The sequence below is a fragment of the Nanorana parkeri genome, unplaced genomic scaffold (assembly GCF_000935625.1).
Source record: "Nanorana parkeri isolate BGI_ZX_2015 unplaced genomic scaffold, ASM93562v1 scaffold43, whole genome shotgun sequence".
NCBI classification, from domain to species: domain Eukaryota; kingdom Metazoa; phylum Chordata; class Amphibia; order Anura; family Dicroglossidae; genus Nanorana; species Nanorana parkeri.
The window spans coordinates 2,192,420-2,209,408 of NW_017306311.1; the positions used below are offsets into that span (position 1 = coordinate 2,192,420).

Sequence of the window (16,989 nt, forward strand, 5' to 3'; positions counted from 1 at the left end):
TGCTATTGCATAGGGGGCTTGTACGCCCATACAAAGCAAACATGTGTCGGATGCGCCTACGTGCAAAAACGAAAATTGCTCCACACGTTACATTTTATTGCGAGCGCCGGAGTGAGAGCAATAATTCTGGGCCCATCAACCACTGGTAACACTAAACTGATGAGCCGTATAAGCGTTTATAGCGTCGACTATTGGAAATTTTGGTTATTGTAGTTTTTTGCGGTTTCACGGACGCACGCAATTTTAAAGGCTTGATATGTTTGGTATCCATTTACCCGGCGTGACCCCGTCTTTTATATTTTACCAAAAAATTGGCCATTATATTCTGTTTCTGTGCATTAAATTTAATTTTAGTGTATTTTATCCTAAAAATACTTGTTTGATAAACATTTCCGCAAATACCGTGCAACATAAAAAGTGCCTCTAGCATCTTTTTATTCTACAGAGCCTCTGCTTTCAGAAAATTTGCCATTGTCTGGGAGTCTGAGGGCTAGTTCACACCGCAGCGTTCAGTTCCAGAGCATGTAAAAAAAACCTGCAGCAAGCCCTATTTTACCTGCTCTGGAACGATCTGGAACGCGGCAAAAACGCAGCAAAACACACTGCACTGTGTGTGCAGAAACTCATGCAGATCTGGTCTGCATTTGGTGTGTACAAGCCTTGAAACTGTTTTCTAGCCCAAAATTCTGATTATATCATGTGTGTGCAAATGTAAGGAATTGCTCCGGGCAGCAAGTGGTTAAGAGTGGCAAAGCTTACAAAAGCCTATTTATGACTGGTTCTCTTTATTGATCTTTCCATTTTACTTTGTATCCAGCACAAAGTTTCTAAAAATGCCACGAAACTTCAATGTCATGGGAACACCGAGTTCCTGTGCTGTTTGAACTCCCCCGAAATTCTCATTTTCTATTCGTCGGCCTTCAAAACGCGATGATGACAGGGGATCTGAAAATCAGGGGCCGCAAGGGACAACTGCGTGATTTTTAAAAACAAACACTGAGCGGAGCTCTTCAGTGACAATAATGATTAATTTATTCATTTCCCCGCAGCGATCTACAGCTCAGATGGGAAGGCAAATCTGTGTACCCGCAGCGAGCCATCTGCTGAATGAGAAGGACGTGTTCTTTGTAGGAAAATCATTCCTCATGTATCACATTTGAATTTAATATAACCATTGCCTGCACTCACCGTATAGCCAAAGCAGGGGAGGCAAAGTCCAACCCTCCAGCAGTTGGGCAACTACAAGTCCCATAAGGCATTGCAAGACTCTGACAGCCACATGCATGACTTCCAGAGGCCGAGGCATGATGGGAATTTCACCACAGCTGGAGGACCAGAGTTTGCCTACCCCTGGCCCTTAGGACACGTTATCTAATTAAAAGTGATACCTTGCATACACTGTAGCTGCTGTCTGGTAGGGCGGGTCCTCCCCAGGCTTCCCCCTGCATAGAGCTAGGTTAACAAAAGTGGCAAATGGGTGGTTAAGAAAAAAAAAAAGGCAGTTGAGCCGCATTTTTACTGCCCCGATATAAACGAACATAGTGGTCACTCAGGACCGTCCACCGCGATGCTTTACAGTGCAGCAATAATAACTTGACCAAACGTGCTCAATCAAATAATATGGGTGGGTGATAGCTGTGGCACGGAATTACAATGTAAAATCCCCCTTGGGATGAAGAAAAAAAAAAAAAAAGGCATTCAGGAGGGGGCGGGAGGTTAAATGCCTGCAAACCGCTGCTCAACCACACCTGAAAGGGTCCGAATTCCAAACTAGAGCTGCAACAACTATTCGACTAAATCTATTGAGAATAGTTGGCAACTCTTCTTATCATTAGTTGGTTGGGGGTGAGAGGGAGGAGAGAATTTTTTTATGCAACCAATCGATTAATTGAAAAAATAATCGGGTAACTAATCGATTATGAAAATAATCGTTAGCTGAAGCCCTATTCCCAACCCAACTCTGCTCACGTCTACCCAGAAGTTTTGAGTGTTTCCACCCACCTTTCCATTCTCCATCATACAATATAAACTGTACCAGAACCATTACTTATTAAGCTCTGGGTCACAATACCCAGTAAAGCACCGGAAATCATAAATCCCAAGCCTGGGGCGCGTATTAAAGCGGGACAACCATTCTAAGCGAGACGCTACCGCTAAAAAAAACGCATCTCTTCATGGAAAGCAAAGCACTGACAAAGTCATTTTTATTTGGAGCCGTTACTGTCTTGCTGACGTCAGGACATTTTCAGAGCGTCGAGGTGCTGCAAAGTAATCTCCTGACATCACGTTGACTAATGCTGGCTGAATACGCACGTTCTAATTCTGGGTATGGAGATGAGTCATCCTGAGAGAAGCATGGAGTAACAAGACTGATCGCGAGCCCGCTATAAGCTACAGAATTCTGGAAGAAAGTTGATGGAGAGTACAAGCGTGCCCCGCAGCACCCAGATAAAATTTAGGGGGCAGATTTTAGAAACAGCTTAGTGCTGATTCGTACCTATGCAGGAGAGATCTGCAGGCCGGGGATGGACGAAAAGGGTGGTGAGAAAGGATAGACAACCTGGTCTTATGTAAAAAAAACAGAGATTGGCCAGAAAGTCAACCAACTTAGGAACAATTCCCACTATGGAGAGTCTGCTGATATCTATAGACACCATGACTGTCCTTTAACCTGAGCACAGCAACACCAGGGTTAGATCATCCAATGGCCGTGAAGATCTTTGAACCTGGGGTTAGGGTATAAACATACAATTATCTAGCTGGAAACAGCTTCAGGGCTAGTGAGAAAGGAAAGGAAGGAAAGGATCTATCTGGTCTTATGTGAAGAAAAACAGAGATTGGTCAAAAGGAGTCAACTAGTTTAGAGGCCATTCTTCAAAAAGAGTCTGCCGATATCCCTAGACACCATGACTATCTTCTAATCCGAGGACAGCAATGCCTGGGTGGGATCAGTTAACGGCTGTGGAGATCTTTGGGCCTGGTGTTGGGGTATAACCGTACAATTATCTGGCTGGAAACAGCTTCAGGGCTGGTCAGAAAGGAGAGACACCCTGGTCTTATGTCAAGCAAAACAGAGATTGGTCAAAAGGAGTCAACCAATTCAAGGGCTCTGCCCCCAAAGGAGAGTCTGCCGAGATCCCTAGACACCATGACTATCCTCTAATCTGAGGACAGCAATACCTGGATCAGCCAATGGCTGTGGAGATCTTTGGCCTGGTGTTGGGGTTATAAACCCTCAATTTTGTTGCTGGAATTAGTTTCTGGGCTGGTGGAGCACTTGGACCTGAATAATAGACTTCACATGGACTTCACTTGGACTTGTAATCCACAGGTAAGGAAGTGCTTAAAGGAAACTTGTCATAATAGAAATATGGAAGGTGCCATTGCTGATTTCTCCTTCTGAGCATGCTAGTTGCCTGGTTATCAAGTTGGTCCTTCTGCTTCAATTTCTCCAAATCTATTGACCCTGAAAAAGTATGGAGATATAGACTTCTCTGACTTTCCAGCTCTGCACATTTGTTCCTGGGTGACCCTGGTAACGGAACAAAAAGTGAGCATACCAGCCGGGCAACAGAAGGAGGTCAGCAATGACAGCCCTCATATTTCTCTTGTGAAAACAATAGCGATAGGTGTATGGGCACATACCGGAAAGTCCTAGCACAAAACCCGGCAGTGTGAGTTCATGCATCAGCTGCAGGAAGGAGAAAGTATTTCCTCAGTCTCCAGAATGATCGGATTGTAAGAGCAGCAATTCAGGAGCTGAAAGGCAGCAGCAGGGGGCCGATTTGTATAATACACATAAACATAGGCTAGAATATAAAGACTACTGCACATGCACATGAAATGAACTACCTAGGACAGCATTGGATGGCTTAGGACCGCATGAGGCCGCTAGGCCAGGCAACAGCTTTGCCCTCCTCACCCCATCCCTTCAACTGACTTTGATAAGAACTGCAATGACCATAAAGACGCCGTTCTATGTGCACTGTCTGTACCAGCATCGCCCCATCAGACATCAGCTGCCTACAAGTCCATCCTCCCTTGTCATGTGACAGTTGGGTGTACAGCTCTGACCAACTGCGCTATCTCCCTAACTTACTGAAGGAAAGTTGTAACTGGGCCCCCTGATCATCCACTGGGCCCCCAGCTCCGGACTAGGTTGCCTCGTGGTTGATCTGACTCGGAGAGCGTTTTAATTCAGAAAGTGGATGCTGATTAAACCTGAAGAAGTATGGTGCAGGAAGAGATAAAGTCATTATTACAGGTACTATGACCTCCCTCAAAACACCTTCAAGCATTTAAAGTGGAACTAAAGTCTAAAAAAATGCTGGGAGGCGGAGCTTTTAGAGTAGAACCATTGTATGTCTCTTCTGGCATAACTCCTCCTCCTTTCACTTATCAAATTGTATTTTTTTATTACAATTATACTGAATTGTGCAACAGCTGCAGCTGTCAGTTGAATGGCTCTGCTTTTCAGGATCGGGGGGTCCATGCTGGAGAAACCATTTTATCAGATGGAACATCACTTGTATCAATGATCCCATTCAATAATACATCAGTGAGAATGGAATTGGAAACGTTTTGTTCTGGTGTCATTTCTCCCTCCTAACCATCATGTCTTGTATTGTATTGTACTGTCTCCCTTTATAATGTAACACTATATGCATAGGCGTGCGCACAGGGTGTGCCGGGTGTACCTGGGCACACCCCAATCACCCCCGTGCACACATGGCTGGCGGCATGCTGATGGCAGATGAAGCTCCCGTGAGCCGCAGCCCCAGGGAGCCCGGACGCCCCATGCAGCTGTTCTTGATCGTGCTGCTGCTCTGCGACACCTTGCTGGTCCTAATCCCCGGTGGTGCACGGCTGCGTGCCTGGCAGGGTGTTAGGCAGGAGGCCAAGTCCTGCCAAGCTCACCCTGCTTTCCTACAAGCAGTTCAGCCCCTATGTGCCAGCAAGAGGTACGAGGGCAAGATCGCCTCCAACTCGGAGCACTTTAGGGATCTCACCCAAAACTACAACTTGGACATTATCTTCAAGGATGAGGAGAACATGGGGGAAGACAGACTCATAACACAGGCGAGGAGCCCAGGGGCGGTGGCGTGACGCAGGCCAGGGGCGGCGGCGTGACGCAGGCCAGGGGCGGCGGCGTGACGCAGGCCAGGGGCGGCGGCGTGACGCAGGCCAGGGGCGGCGGCGTGACGCAGGCCAGGGGCGGCGGCGTGACGCAGGCCAGGGGCGGCGGCGTGACGCAGGCCAGGGGCGGCGGCGTGACGCAGGCCAGGGGCGGCGGCGTGACGCAGGCCAGGGGCGGCGGCGTGACGCAGGCCAGGGGCGGCGGCGTGACGCAGGCCAGGGGCGGCGGCGTGACGCAGGCCAGGGGCGGCGGCGTGACGCAGGCCAGGGGCGGCGGCGTGACGCAGGCCAGGGGCGGCGGCGTGACGCAGGCCAGGGGCGGCGGCGTGACGCAGGCCAGGGGCGGCGGCGTGACGCAGGCCAGGGGCGGCGGCGTGACGCAGGCCAGGGGCGGCGGCGTGACGCAGGCCAGGGGCGGCGGCGTGACGCAGGCCAGGGGCGGCGGCGTGACGCAGGCCAGGGGCGGCGGCGTGACGCAGGCCAGGGGCGGCGGCGTGACGCAGGCCAGGGGCGGCGGCGTGACGCAGGCCAGGGGCGGCGGCGTGACGCAGGCCAGGGGCGGCGGCGTGACGCAGGCCAGGGGCGGCGGCGTGACGCAGGCCAGGGGCGGCGGCGTGACGCAGGCCAGGGGCGGCGGCGTGACGCAGGCCAGGGGCGGCGGCGTGACGCAGGCCAGGGGCGGCGGCGTGACGCAGGCCAGGGGCGGCGGCGTGACGCAGGCCAGGGGCGGCGGCGTGACGCAGGCCAGGGGCGGCGGCGTGACGCAGGCCAGGGGCGGCGGCGTGACGCAGGCCAGGGGCGGCGGCGTGACACAGGGGGATGTATAGAGAGGTGTATATAGGGGAGTGACGGGGAATACGTCTGTACAGGTTATATTTATAGGAGAGACATCCGGAATATGTCATGTACAGCACAGTGTGTTACTGCAATGTATATACTGTATAGCATAGAAGGTATACAGGAACAGCACAGTGTATACAGTAGCTCAATGCAGAGCCTAGAGCACAGTGTACACAGCAGAGCAGAGGCTGGCTATACAATGTTTAGTATCAGAGCACAGCAGACTTAGAGCACAGTGTACAGAGTGAAGCAGTTGCGCCGCACCGCACATAGAGGACGGAACATGTATAGCACAGCAATGTACAGCGCAGTGTGTAGAGTGCAGCACAGTGTGTAGAGTGCAGCAGATGTGCATAAAGTGTAGCGGATGTGCAGCACAGTGTATAGAGTGCAGCAGAGGGACAGCACAGTGTATGGAGTGCAGCAGACGGACAGCACAGTGTATGGAGTGCAGCAGACGGACAGCACAGTGTATGGAGTGCAGCAGACAGACAGCACAGTGTATGGAGTGCAGCAGACAGACAGCACAGTGTATGGAGTGCAGCAGATGAACAGCACAGTGTATGGAGTGCAGCAGACAGACAGCACAGTGTGTAGAGTGCAGCAAATGGACAGCACAGTGTGTAGAGTGCAGCAAATGGACAGCACAGTGTGTAGAGTGCATCAGATGGACAGCACAGTGTGTAGAGTGCAGCAGATGGACAGCACAGTGTGTAGAGTGAGAGCAGATGGACAGCACAGTGTGTAGAGTGCAGCAAATGGACAGCACAGTGTGTAGAGTGCAGCAAATGGACAGCACAGTGTGTAGAGTGCCTCAGACGGACAGCACAGTGTATGGAGTGAGGCAGATGGACAGCACAGTGTGTAGAGTGCAGCAGATGGACAGCACAGTGTGTAGAGTGCAGGAGACGTACATCACAGTGTACAGAGTGAAGCAGATGGACATCACAGTGTTTAGAGTGCAGCAGATGTGCAGACCCCCATCCTGGCAGTGTGCACTTACCGGGGTTCCTCTTCTCCTCCCGCAGCTGGGGGAACAGGAAGTCCCGGACCAGTGTAATGTCCTGGAAGCGGCAGAACTCCAGCAGGGTACAGGCCATCCTTCGGGCTCCTGTCACCCTCCAGCTGCCGAACTGCAAACCCGGAACTGCGTCATCCTGGTGAGTTGTCAGTGAGCGGAGGAAGATGCTGCGCATGCGCCTTCTCCCACCCCGAGTCCCTGCTGCCCAGCCCGAGGCTTCCCTGTCACCATGGCAACTGAGCAGGTCATATGACGGCAGAGAAACCTCGCCGCCGCCATCTTTGTTCCTGGAAAGCCCCTCCACTCGAGACATTTACAAAAATAGACTTGTGCCTATTTACTGACGTCACTTTTTTTAAATCAAGATTTCCAACATAACACAGCACACATCAAAAGGATATCCATCCTTCCAGGCTGTCCCTAGCACCTGGGCAGTGGTACCCAAATGTTTCCCCAGGATGATAGCAACCAAGCAAAATGCATGGTGTCAGATAGCCAGGGATATGCCACTAAAATCTTATAAAGAATATTACTATCCTAAGCCCTTCTTATTTATACAACCATTAACTTGTACGATCGCGCAGCGATAGCATGCATATAAGCAAATCTGATGTTCACGGAATCTATTGATCTGCAATCTGTGCTAATATATGCAGGATTTATTTACAAGAGTAGTTTTCTACGGAATGTACAGTCAAGCGTTTAAGCAGGGGTTGGCAACTCCGGTGTTCTATCGAAAGTCTGACTTCCGGTTTCGTTAGAACTAAGAGGTTTGCCCAAGAAAGCTCTTCTGCACGAGCACCAGCTGTGGCATCGCCCTATAGACATACACCACAGCACTAAAGTAATAAAATGAACTAGGATCACAGTAATCCAGCACGTTACTATTCTAAGGTGCCCCACTCAAGCGGCGGCCATATTGAGTGGGGCACCTGAGATTAATAACGTGCTGAATTACTGTGATCCTAGTTCATTTTATTACTTCACCGGAGCTTCGGTTGTTGTGGAACTACAAGTCCCATGAGGCATTGCAAGACTGACAGTTACAGTCATGACTGGCAGATGCATGTTGGGATTTGTAGTTAAAACACAGCTGGAGGGCCAGAGCTGCCCAACCCTGCATTTGAGTGTACATCAGCTGAGTTCTGGCATGCTTAAAATAAATGTGGGTGGGTTTCTCTATGGTGTTTGGACGGTTCTGTTAGAATGTCTGGATGTACATACAGATATGAGAATAAAACCACATTGATTGCACACGGCTATTGCTAAAAGACATGGTAAAAACCTCAAAGAACACCTTCACCTAAAGGATAACCATACCTAATACAATCCTTTAGATTCCTTTCGATTCAGGAAAACAATTTAAGCATCTTGCTGCCGTCATATGGTAATAAAAAAATGGCGGGTAGGTGGACAGTTTTCCCCGGAGTGCCGTTTATAAATGGTGCTGTGTTCATATATATTTGGATTCCTGCATGATGTTGGAGGTGTGGTGCCCAAGAGGGTACACTCCGTCACACTTTTTGGCAATGCTCATTCCTCTGACCGTTCTGGGATCAAGTGCGAGTTTTTATCCATCAATTAACTGACATTGACCTTAGTGACCATCCAGCGGCTTACCTTTTGCATCTCTCTCCCCTACCACTGGGGAGGCGCTCTTTACTCATCCACATGGTAAATGCAGCTAGTGCTTGTATCCCCTTATTCTGGAGACAGGAGACCCCCCCGACTGTTCAGCTGTGGTTTGCGAAAAACTCGGACGTCGAATTGATGGAAGAACTTACTGCAGCCATGCATGACAGGGAGGAGGAACGAACCCGCCGTATCTGCTTCCACTGGACATAGTTCAAATATTCTCAGGAGTACCTGAGGGACCTGAATTCTGATCTGGAGACTGTAGGGTGAGGGAGGAACTTAAAGGAGAACTATGAGATGAGTGATTTCCACTCACCTCATAGTTAATAGTTCTCCTTTAGAGTATAATTACTGTAATCCTTTTTTGGTTTTGCATATACAGGTGAAACTCGAATAATTAGAATATCGCGCAAAGTTCATTTATTTCACTAATGCAACTTAAAAGGTGAAACTAATATATGAGATAGACTCATTACATGCAAAGCAAGATAATTCAAGCCGTGATTTGTCATAATTGTGATGATTATGGCTTACAGCTCATGAAAACCCCAAGAACCCCAAATCCACAACCTCAAAAAAGTAGATTATTACATGCAATCAATAAAACAAGGATTGTACATAGAACAATATCGGACCTCTGAAAAGTACAAGCATGCATATGTACTCAGTACTTGGTTTGGGCCCCTTTTGCAGCACTTACTGCAATTACTTTTGCACGATATTCTAATTATTCGAGTTTCACCTGTATCTACTGCTAGCAAGCAGTAGATATATGCAAAAACATTTTTTTTTTAAAGTTACCAAACAGGTTATTACTTACCTCTGTATCCGTCGCTCGCTCCCGTCCGAAGATTCTCGAGTGGCCGTGAAGGATCATGGGGCGGGTGCATGTGCAGTAGAGATCTTCGTCGGGGAGAAGAGGAGAGACACAGTGGAGGTGAATGCAGGCAGCCGGGAAGAGTGCATGCACACAGACTCCATGGGACAGGAAGACACAACAGTCAGCGCTGGATCAGAGACCGGCACCAGAGCTGGAGGGACTCCTGAAAACTACTGGAAAGAAGAAGATGATCGGATCATCATGATGCATCATTTAATGTAAGTCCTTACACTAGCATTCAAATGTGACTTTAATGTCCCTTTAAACTGTGCTGGTATTCCCTTCTTTCCCCCCTTTCTCTATTTCTAACCCCCTTCATTTGCAGTCCCCATGATCTTCCCTTTTTGCTCCTTCTCTGTCCTTCCCCCCTCCTCTTTTTTCCATCCTTCTTCGCTGATTTATTTTCATTCTCTCTCTTTTTCCCTTCCTGTTACTTATCTAGTTACAATCTACATGTGTAGTTTAAAAAAAAAAATAATAAAAGGGATGACGACGTTCAGTTTCTAACTTTTTGATTACCAGTTGCCATTTTTATGACCTCACCCTGTAATTCATAGCGATGTTATGTATACTTTGGAGAATTATGTTTTCACCATTTTATTTCATTGTGTGTTTCCTCTCCATGATATGTACCCGTATTCAACTTATGTATGACTTTGTGGCTGTGTGTCTATATCCTTTATGAATAAAGAATTTACAAAAAAAAATGGTGCTGTGTTCACAGCTTGTGTGTGCGCCATGCACATAGACAATGCCTGTGATTGCACTGTCATTAGGTAGCACTGATCACGGCAAAGGAAAAATAGCCAAAATAGTTGTTGGTAGATCTGAAGGAGGTTGTACATTAAAGGAGAACTATGGGGTTAAGGCTTTTCCCCATAGTTCTCCTTAGGGATGTAAGATGTGTGGTGAGTTAAGGTGATGTTGCCCTTTAGATAAGTGCAGCCTGGATGGTAATATACTTACCTTCCTAACATTCCCAGAGATCTTCACTGTGTGGCCATGCCCCGCTCTATAATAATAGCATGATTATTTACCCTATATGAGGGCTTGTTCACACCAATTGCAGTGCATTCGAGAGTGGTAGCTGCTGGAACGCACAGCAATCACACATTAAACTTCCCCCTTCTTTCTAGGGCAGGAGGGGGTGTAGCGGTGCATTGAAGTCATGGGCACCGCAGTCACACACCCACACGCAGTGCGATCGGACGTGTGGCAAAACATTGCCTGCGTTCCGGTCCACTGCAGACGCAAAAAAAATAGAGCATGCAGCATTTTTTTGCATTCGCAGTGGACCGAAACACAGGTAATGTTTTGCCACACGTCCAATCGCACTGCGGGCAGGGCTGCTGTGTCATTGACTTCAATGCACCACAACACCCCCTCCCGCCCCAGAACGAAGGGGGAAGTTTATTGTGCGATTGCTGTTCGTTCCTGCAGCTACCACTCTGGAACGCACCACAATTGGTGTGAACTGGCACTGAATACGTTGGTACTACGACTAGAAATAAAAAAATCAAACGCCAATGATACTAGATCGTAAGCTGTCACGAGCAGGGCCCTTCCAACCCTCCTGTATTGAAGTTTTATTGTGACTGTACTGTCTCCCTCCATTTGTAAAGCGCTGTGCAAACTGTTGGCGTTATATAAATCCTGTATAATAATAATAATAATGAAAAAGGAAATAATCATTCAAAAGTTCCAAAATCGTATTGAGCACAGAATGTAGAATCTCAAGAGGTTTCCCTTGTGCAGTGTATTAAATGTCCTAATGTTCATCAGAAGGGTTTCCTCAGGCTGTGTTGTGAGTTACGGAAGGTCAGTGCAATGTGACCGCACTGTTTCTTGAAGCATGAGGTGATGGATGACATCCTAGAATTAGCTTTATTTTCACATACCATGAAACAAAAAAAATATAGGTTTAGGCCAGGAACTTCCAGTCCCCAAATTCTTATTTTTCTGGGGGTTTTCCTGGTTCTTGTTTTTTATATAAGTTCCATAAAAACTAAGCTAGGAGTTTCTACTGCTACTAAAGAGAACCTGTCAAAATTGTCAACAGCTATCACCCCAGTAACTTCATTCCAGTTGCTGATATTGGCCAACTCCTAGAAGCAGTGCAAGCCCTGGGGCACATTCGTATGACGGTGCTGGATGGGAGCCTGGCTGGAAAGGATTGGAACCTGGCTGGGAACGATAGGAGCCCGGCTTGGAAGGATGGGAGCCTGGCTGGATAGGATGGAAGCCTCGCTAGGATTTATGGGAGCCTGGCTGGAAAGGATGGAAGTCAGGCCGAGAAATGAAAAAAACTTCAGGTCCCATCTACCACTGCGGCAAAGGGACATCACCACACTTGTAATCCATTGACTTCTTCCTCCAGTCTCATAACAGGTCAGTTCCTCTCTATGGACTTGGGTTTGGAGAAAGAGTCTGCAGAAGCCTGCACATTTCACCCACAATTCCACTGATTGCAGTTGCAATGCTTAGCAATGCAAAAAATGATAAATAGATAGGGGTCTATTCACGAAGCAGCTGAAGGATCTAGCCGTAGCTTCCGCCGATCCTTCGGCTAGCTTCAGCCCCAGGACCCCTTCGGTTCGGTAGAACCGAAGGGCTGCTGTATGGGCTATTCACAATAGCCGTACAGCTAAGCGGCTTAGCCGAGCCGCGGCATATGCCTTCGGCTCGACTGAGCTGCTTGGCTAAGTTCGGGAGCTGTACGGGCTTCTGTGAATAGCCCGTACAGCAGCCCTTCGGTTCTACTGAACCGAAGGGGTCCTGGGGCCGAAGCTAGCCGAAGGATCGGCCGAAGCTACGGCTAGATCCTTCGGCTGCTTTGTGAATAGACCCCTTAATTTTTAGCAAGAAGTAGAATATGTCTGAAAATAAAATCATGTACAATATTGTAAAATGAGAAATCTTGTAAAGCTTTGCCTTGATCTGTGCAGCCGAATGCCACCAATCCACTCTTGCCCAGCAGATGGCATATGAACTGTCTGATAATATAACAAAGTTATTATGTAACACAATCTGATGACACGCTCTTTAAGTACGTTTCTCCTGAAATTTACAGTTTATTAGGTATGCCAGCATTCCTAAGATCCAGTCTTCTTCCGGAGATCATGAATAATTAAATGTGACCCAGAATTGTGATCAAAGCCCGACATGCGAAAATATATATTTGTTGTTTATTCTGTTACATAAGAAGCGATCGCTTCTTCACAAATAGAGTTTATGAAAGAGAAATTACGTTGAGCCTTCTATCTATCTTCAGTTGTCACTAATAATTACAGAAAGATTACTTTGTAGAAGAAGAGTGTAGAAGAAATAGGTTCTAGCAAAAACTGAAACAAAGAGTTTGGCCTTAAAGCGGACCTCGCCCTACAAGAAGGGTCCTCATGTGTACCCCTCCTCCATGTCAAAATGCTGCACCTAAATTAAAATAAAAAACACTGTGGGGAAAAAAGTTAGTTATTATACTTACCCTTCCCCTTGCTTCTATATAAAAAAGACATCCCATTAAAGAGGACCTTTTCCCCCTTTGACTAAAAACACTTGGGCACTTGGTATATAAACCTTAGAGGGGAGGGGGCCCTTGTTACATAAGTAATAGAGGAGAGGGACCCCTTGTTATAAAAGCAATGGAGGAAAGGGGGTCCTTGTTATAAAAGTGTTTGAGGGGAGGGGGCTCTTGTTATATAAGCAATGGTGGAGACGGACCCCTTGTTATATAAGCAATGGAGGAGAGGGACCCCCTTGTTATATTATTAATGGAGGAGAGGGGGTCCTTGCTAAATATGTTTTGGAGGGGGCCCTTGTTATATAAGCAATGGATGAGAGGGACCCCTTGTTATATGAATAATGGAGTGAAGGTGTTCCTTGTTATAGAAGTGTTAGAGAGAAGGGTGCCCATGTTATATAAATGTTGGACGGAGGGGTGCCCTTATTATATAAGCATTGGAGGTGAGGGGGCCCTTGTTATATAATCATTGGAAGGGAGGGGGGCCCTTGATATAAGAGATTACACTGTGGAGCTGGGGTGCAAAAACTTTTTGTAAACCAATGCATGGTAGTGCTTTACCATGCTTGGTGATGCGCTGCAACGCATGTCCGTTGGCAAGGTGCATTGGGATGCCATTTAGAATGACTGGCACCACACTTCACAAAGGCGTGCAGTACGTGTGTAACTCAATGATGTGAATGGGACCTAAAGCATATCTGTATCAAAACATTTGTATTTGTTTGGATAGAACAGTTAATGGTCTATTTTTTGCACTCGGTGTCTCTTTGATGGGCATTTCCCTTTACTTCCTGCCATGGAGACACAACAGGAAAAGAAAATCTCCCACATGATGTATTGAGATGCGGCCTGCGGCAACCACCTCATTCTGCCTCATGATAGGTGCAGTTCTGGTTTAAGTCAGCACCGTACACACATGGGACACCCACCATTAGAGGTCATTTTATCATTGCAACTGTAAAAAAAATATTTTTTTTCCAGAGTTCAGCTTTAATAATGTAAAAGCAAAGCAGACTGCACAGAAGTAGATTTGACTCTGGACATGAGTAATCATGGAAGGGAGATCAATGCAATTAAAACGTTTAATAACGTATGAAGGATTGATTTACTTAGCTTGCAAACTCCTTTTGATTGATGTCCATTTCCAGGCAGGACTGGCCAGGCTGTTAGGGTAAGGCTAATCACTCAGCTACGTCGTGTGTTCCATTGACGTGTTCAGCTTTATGGCTGGCAGTTTTATATCGGGCAAGAAGATTGCCATAAAATAATGCAGCATTTAAGAAGACTAATCATTCATACCTACGCAGCACCCACAGACCTGGAAATGGTGCAAAAGGTTTGCCTGTGTTCAGGGCCATTCCTATAATAAGGTAGCCTGGGGCTCTTGCCTCAGGCGGCATCTCTTTGGGTCACGTGGGTAGGGCCGGTGCTGCCACTAGGCAAACTAGGCAGCCGCCTAGGGCGCAGCCTCAAACACTCACACCCCCACGGTGCCCTATTAACTATTTGAACAGATTAGGTAGGGCCTCATATTACATAGTATTGGTAAATGTAAAGTTGATTGTACATAGTTTGTATATTTACTTTTTTTTATAATTTTTTTTCTTATAAATTTTTACTTTTTGATCACCTTTTTTGATTTTAATTATTATTTCTTATTATTTTTTACTTTTTATTTTTGATTACTTTTTCAATCAAATGTTTTTTTCCACCTGACTTTATTGCTATCACAGAGGAGCTAACAAGCTCCTCTGTGATAGCATTTTGGGGATCTTTATTGAATCTGTCAATTCCAATACAGGAGTTCTAGCACGGGGGAGGGGGGCAGTCTTATTAGTCTTGGCGACATCGCAGAGATCACTTGTAAACGAACAAGCGGCTTCCCCGCTCTACATTTAGCTCTGCTTGCCCAAACAGGGCTAAATGTAGAAAACAACTTACTGCCCAGCACCCGTAACTGCATGTCCCTGGCGTCGGGGGATTCTACACCCCTGCCACCCCTCTGCTTCCTGCCTCCCCCAGGCCGGGCCTCGATGGCCTTGTTGGAAATCCAACCCTGATAGTGACCCCCAAGGCCTTTGAGTTACCAGGTTACTTAGATCTCAATGCTCAAATTATCTTTATTCTTTGTCCATTATGTTTATGATGATTATAACTGGGATATGAGTCCCAATCGTCCTGCTAAAATGTAAATGGATCTAAAGGATGGAGAAGAGGAGGAGTGGAAACAACTCCTAGTAGGTGAGAACCCCCAAAGGTAACCTCCAGTAACAGGGGAATGAACCCCGGCATTGAGATCTTACAGCTGGAACCCCCATCTGACTCCAGCTATTGCTGAAATATCACTTTTGGGTAACTGTACATCTAACCCTAACTGGATGACATTTAGTTTTCTTAGTTTGCTTATATGAGACTTTAGCGAAATACACTATAACTTTCCAGCATCTGCTAAAAACTGAAATATCCATTTTGGGCGACCCTTAGGGATAGGTGATCTCAGATCATGGAAGTGTGATGACGAGACTGCATTGACCTTGTGTAAACTGCACGCTGCTATGCACTTTGTATTGATCCGGGGACATTAAATAGTAAAGAGCCGCAGAATACATTAGTCTGACCCCTCCAGCTGATGCTGCTGCAGACATTATCCGATGGAGACAGTACCACCCCGAGGTGGCATCAGAGGCCTGTCAGTGGTCACCCTTTGCAGTTATCGCATTATCCCAGGAAACATAACTCGGTGTGAAATGTAGGGATGCTGCAGTGTGATGCAAACACGTCAGATTCCTCTTAGCCTGCTCAGATATCGGTAGAAGTATTGTCCAACAAAGACCTCCTAATGGGCCATTTATAGCCATGAAGCAATTATATTTTCCTTGTTGGTATGTTGGAGATGGTAAATAGCAAGTTCTGCTCTGTTGACTATTGCATGCTTCACTTATGTAATAAAGACCAAGTGAGTTCATACTTCAAATATGTTCTTTAGTCTGTGATTTAAAGGGGCAGAATGTCAAAACATTTACTTGTGTACTCGTGGCTCCAATTGAGTAGAAATAGATAAGAGGTTGAAAAAACACAAATGGACCCATGATCCTAGGTGGACCCGGTCCCATGAAATGGTTGGTAAAACTCTAGCCAGCACAGAGGACTGAACACCCAGCCTTTCTCATTTCAAAATGTGTATTAATTTCTATTTTGTAGCTCCTCTAGTTACTTTTTCCATGAAATAAAATAAATATCCAGCAGGCATGGTGGGAGACCCTGATAATGGAAACAGCAGGCATGGTGGGAGACCCTGATAATGGAAACAGCAGCAGGCATGGTGGGAGAACCTGATAATGGGAACAGCAGGGGATGGTGAGAGACCCTGTAATGGGAACAGCAGGGATGGTGAGAGACCCTGATAATGGGAACAGCAGGGATGGTGAGAGACCCTGATAATGGGAACAGCAGGGATGGTGGGAGAACCTGATAATGGGAACAGCAGGGATAGTGGGAAACCCTAATAATAGGAACAGCAGGGATGGTGGGAAACGTAATAATGAGAACAGCAGGGATGGTGGGAAACCCTGATAATGGGAACAGCAGGGATGGTGAGAGACCCTGATAATGGGAACAGCAGGGATGGTGAGAGACCCTGATAATGGGAACAGCAGGGATGGTGAGAGACCCTGATAATGGGAACAGCAGGGATGGTGAGAGACCCTGATAATGGGAACAGCAGGGATGGTGAGAGACCCTGATAATGGGAACAGCAGGGATGGTGAGAGACCCTGATAATGGGAACAGCAGGGATGGTGAGAGACCCTGATAATGGGAACAGCAGGGATGGTGAGAGACCCTGATAATGGGAACAGCAGGGATGGTGAGAGACCCTGATAATGGGAACAGCAGGGATGGTGAGAGACCCTGATAATGGGAACAGCAGGGATGGTGAGAGACCCTGATAATGGGAACAGC

General features: G+C 47.1%; 1 protein-coding gene across 3 annotated transcripts in view; it reads right to left on the minus strand.

Annotated features, from left to right (window-relative positions):
• RAB3GAP2 (RAB3 GTPase activating non-catalytic protein subunit 2) overlaps nucleotides 1-7,188 on the minus strand; it is a 64,583-nt gene extending 57,395 nt beyond the window's left edge. For 2 of the 3 annotated variants that reach the window (XM_018572147.1, XM_018572140.1), the window contains exon 1: nucleotides 6,980-7,188. In XM_018572147.1, coding sequence (XP_018427649.1) covers nucleotides 6,980-7,172 — 193 coding nt within the window. In that variant the 5' untranslated portion in view covers nucleotides 7,173-7,188. Of the gene's footprint in view, nucleotides 1-6,966 lie in introns of all 3 variants that reach the window. The other variant, XM_018572154.1, reaches the window with a different exon arrangement.
• Nucleotides 7,189-16,989: the final 9,801 nt, after the last annotated feature.